The following is a 3,942-nucleotide window of genomic DNA, read 5'->3' as shown; positions in this document are numbered from 1 at the left end:
AAGCTTAATCAAACGCGAACCAGTGTTCAGCCGGATAATCTTCACACATGAGGACCACTTTCATGAGTTTTGAAGCGTAAATGCGACCCCTAGAAGTAAAAAGCTTGTGCTAAGCTAATCCAGAACTACACAGTGTTGCATAGGCTTCCACGTCACGTCACCACTCAACCTGGAGTGTTGTTGATGTGTGCGCTGCTGTGCACTGATTACCCCGGGCTGAACGGGCTGAACCAGGTGAGGGAAAGAGAATTTCCGTGTTCGTCCTTTGAAGTGATGACGTTATTGACGTATAATATCCCCGTCGACTCAACAGTGTAGTCTCATTTAGCTGTTTGCTAGCTAGCCGCCTTTTTAACGGCACATAAAAGCTTCAAAACTCATAAAAGTGGTCCTCATGTGTGAAGATGATATTACTAAACACTGGTTCGCGTTTGATTAAGCTTGCGTTGCCCAGAGACCTTATTAGAAGCATCGCGCCAAAAACCCATTCAAAAATCCCATAGGTGAAAACAGTGAAGAACCAGGAGTGTTAGCATCGATGATTTCCGGACTCGTTCCTGAGGCTCTCTATTCAACATCCACGCACTTTCTTCTTCTCTCGTTTGTAGGTGGGTCGCTGACAGCTTCAAGCTGCCTACCACCACCTGCTGTACAAGTAGGTTAGTTGCATCGTTTCAACATTCCATGTCCACAGTCGCGTTCCAAGCCGGATTTTGATTACAAAGACGGGCTCAGCAGCCAGAGACCGGAGTCTTCGTGTTTAACACTCAAAACAATAGAGGTAGTGTGGACAATAGATGCAAACGAAGTGCAATAATTATTAAATAATGTAGACATGACCTTAGTTTTGTCAATCAACTATATCTCATGTCGCACATTATACGTCACACCATCAACAACAATGGACTGGCGGGAGAGATGTTACTTATATGCGACTGGTTGTGTGTAGTCTTTGTGATTGATAACTTATAGTGCCACAGTTTTACCACAAACTGTGACTTTCTCGACTTGCAGAGTTATCTTTTACATTGACAAACATGACGTGTGTACTCGTGGCACAATTCAAACAGGTAGTGTATCGCTACGTTCACCACCGGCACCATTCATATTTTTGTTGGACGCTGGTACCCAGAGAAATGTGGGAAGTGACGTTTACTTTGGCGGTCTATTGGGAGCATCCAGGTGCCCCAGATCAGCTGATCAATGCAGCCCCAGCCTCTGCCCAGCCAGGATCTGCAGACTGAAAGCAACCAATCAGCACAGTGTAAAGAGCCTACAGCACATAGTGAGAGGGCTCCCTGCCATCACTGCATGATGGATGCAATCACAATATGTCAATATAATCTGATTTGTAATATATATATATATATATATATATATATATATATATATATATATATATATAGTATATATAGTCATTTGCAAAAACGGGTATCTCCGTTTGTATTTTTTATGGTTTTAAATTAGATATTGATGTATTTATATTGTAATTTATTTATTTTTGGTACATTTCTACTATCAATTACAACTAAAATGTATTCATCTGGTAATCTCCACATAGATTACCTCAAAAATGTTTTGTATGTGCAGTCCAGGGAGTATCAAACAGGTGTTGTTTATTCATTTTAAGAATGGCGTTTACCTGTTTTTGCAAATGAACTCTTCAGTATACTGTATGTGTGTGTGTGTGTGTGTGTGTGTGTGTGTGTGTGTGCGCGCGTGTGTGTGTGTGTGTGTGTGTGCGCGTGTGTGTGCGTGTGTGTGTGTGTTGCAGTTCTACTCCAGCAGCTCCACTGCAGATGAAAGTCTGTCCTGTAATGTGTTTGTGAATGTGATGTGGTTTGTGATGTGCTCTGTGTTACAGTGGTCCAGGCGGCTCAGGGTGACTGGGGAGTGACTTACACGCCTACTGAGATCTGTGCCATCAAAGGATCAACAGTGAACATACTCTGCTCCTACACACACCCAGCCTACCTAGATGACCTTACTGTCACAGTTAAGAAGACGTTGTGGTTTAAACTGGAGGGTGGTAAACCTGTGGATGTGACAACAGACTCAGAGTATGCAGGTCGTGTGGAGTATGGTGGAGATCATAGGAACTGCAGCCTGAGAATCACAGACCTGAGAGAGAGCGACTCCGCTGTGTACAAGTTCAGCTTCACAACAAACCATTCAGCTGGGAGCTACACTGCTTCACCTCCTGGAGTTAATCTGACTGTCACAGGTAACTAACTCTTTGATCAGATAATTTGTTACTTCAGTTATAAACAGCTCCACAATCAAGTGACTGAAGGGGCAGTTAAAGTGTGAGGGGGCAATTATTTTTATATAGTAAAACAGTCGGTTATCAGCACTGTGTGGTTATCAGCACTGTGTGGCAAGTTCTTCTATAAATCTGTAATAAACATTGTGTTTTGGTTCGGCGTCTATTCAAATGTTGAAAGTTTAGAGTGTATAAGGACTTAGAACATTATGGTGGAACCTATATTTTTGGTAATTGTTCAGGAAATTGCTCAGAAACACCTTATTGTAAATATAGCAGGAAAGCCATACTGTACATCCCCTGACTGCCCTATAGGTCAGGACTATTCAATTATATTGTTCAGAGGACCACATTGTCAGAAAGCTATGGACATTTCCCTGAGCTATTATTATCATCAGCATCACCACATCTTAAAATATTAGATTATATACATTATATAGTTTGGTAATTATATTACAGAAACAGAAACAGAAATTAAATATAGCCGCAAGCGGCGATGGGCGGGGTTCAAGCCTTGCGCAGATGACAAAGCTTCTGATTCTGACTAGGACATCCTCCTTGATATATCTGACAAGTTTCGCGATCATTGGACAAACAGGTGTGGAGTTACAGCCTTTTTTATGTTAAGCCACACCCATTTCTGGCGTTTATGGCGCCCCCTTTTGGTCGAATTGCACAAAATTTGACACACATGGTCTAGGATGGTCTCCGAAGACCTCCTGCAAGTTTCGTGAAGATTCCTTAATCGGTCATGAAGTTATGACAATTTAGCTGTGAGGCCACGCCCTCTCACAACTTTAACCATCAATATCTCCGAAACGAAAGGATATTTCAAAAATTCCAAATTCAGGATTGTAGAGCTTGCTCCAAAGATGCTTCCTGGCGATTCTGGTGCAAATCGGTCCAACGGTCTAGGAGGAGATGTCAAAAATGTGTTTTCCAAACTTTTCCAAATATCTCAAAAACTTTCCAGGCGGACATTAGGGGTCCTTATGGCAAACTTGTAGAGCATGTTCACCTGAACATCTGGAAAAAAAAAGTTTGAAAATCGGACCAACGGCGTGGAAGTTATGGCCTTTAACGTAAAACCATCGATTATAGCGCCACCTTCAGGCCGATTCAAAAAATCTTTTTTGAGCAGCTACCTGCCAACAATATCTGTCATTGGGCCAAATCTCAGGTCTCTACCATTTACCAACTCACGGGAATTTGCGTCGGGGCAGATGAAAAAGAAGAAGAAGAATAATAATAATAAACCGGCACAAAAACAATAGGGTTTCAGCCCCTTCAGGGCTTGAACCCCTAAAAATACACATCAAAATCCACAGATGAAAAACAGAAACATGACTTGATTTGTATCTGCTGCTGAAGCCTCTGTGTGTCATTGAGAGAGGGGGAGAGAGAGGAGAGAGAGAGAGAGAGAGAGAGATAGCTTGGTAGAGCGAGTTAGAGCGTGCATGGATGTGAAAGCCGACAGGGATTGCTCACATGGCGCTCGCTATCAAACGCAATTGGAAAACACACAAGGGAGGGAGGTGAGAGAAAGAGAGAAAGACCAAGAGAGAGAGATAGAGAGAGAGAGAAACACCAATAGAATGAAAGAGAGAGAGAGAGAGAGGCCGGTATAGGCCTGTCCTATGTGTCTAGTTTGTGGTTGTAAAGTTTCATGACTATGATTA

At 42.4% G+C, this 3,942-nt stretch overlaps 1 protein-coding gene across 1 annotated transcript in view; it reads left to right on the top strand.

The window, feature by feature from the left end:
* The window catches only part of LOC310775849 (sialoadhesin-like), a gene marked incomplete at both ends in the record, with an annotated part of 24,875 nt that extends 22,643 nt beyond the window's left edge, over positions 1–2,232 (top strand). The window contains one exon of the mRNA XM_083635976.1: positions 1,865–2,232. Coding sequence (XP_083492102.1) covers positions 1,865–2,232 — 368 coding nt within the window. The remainder of the gene's footprint in view (positions 1–1,864) is intronic.
* Between the last annotated feature and the right edge of the window lie 1,710 nt (positions 2,233–3,942).

This window comes from Poromitra crassiceps (assembly GCF_964638095.1).
Source record: "Poromitra crassiceps genome assembly, chromosome: 4".
NCBI lineage: Eukaryota > Metazoa > Chordata > Actinopteri > Beryciformes > Melamphaidae > Poromitra > Poromitra crassiceps.
This window is presented reverse-complemented; position numbering and strand designations above follow the sequence as displayed.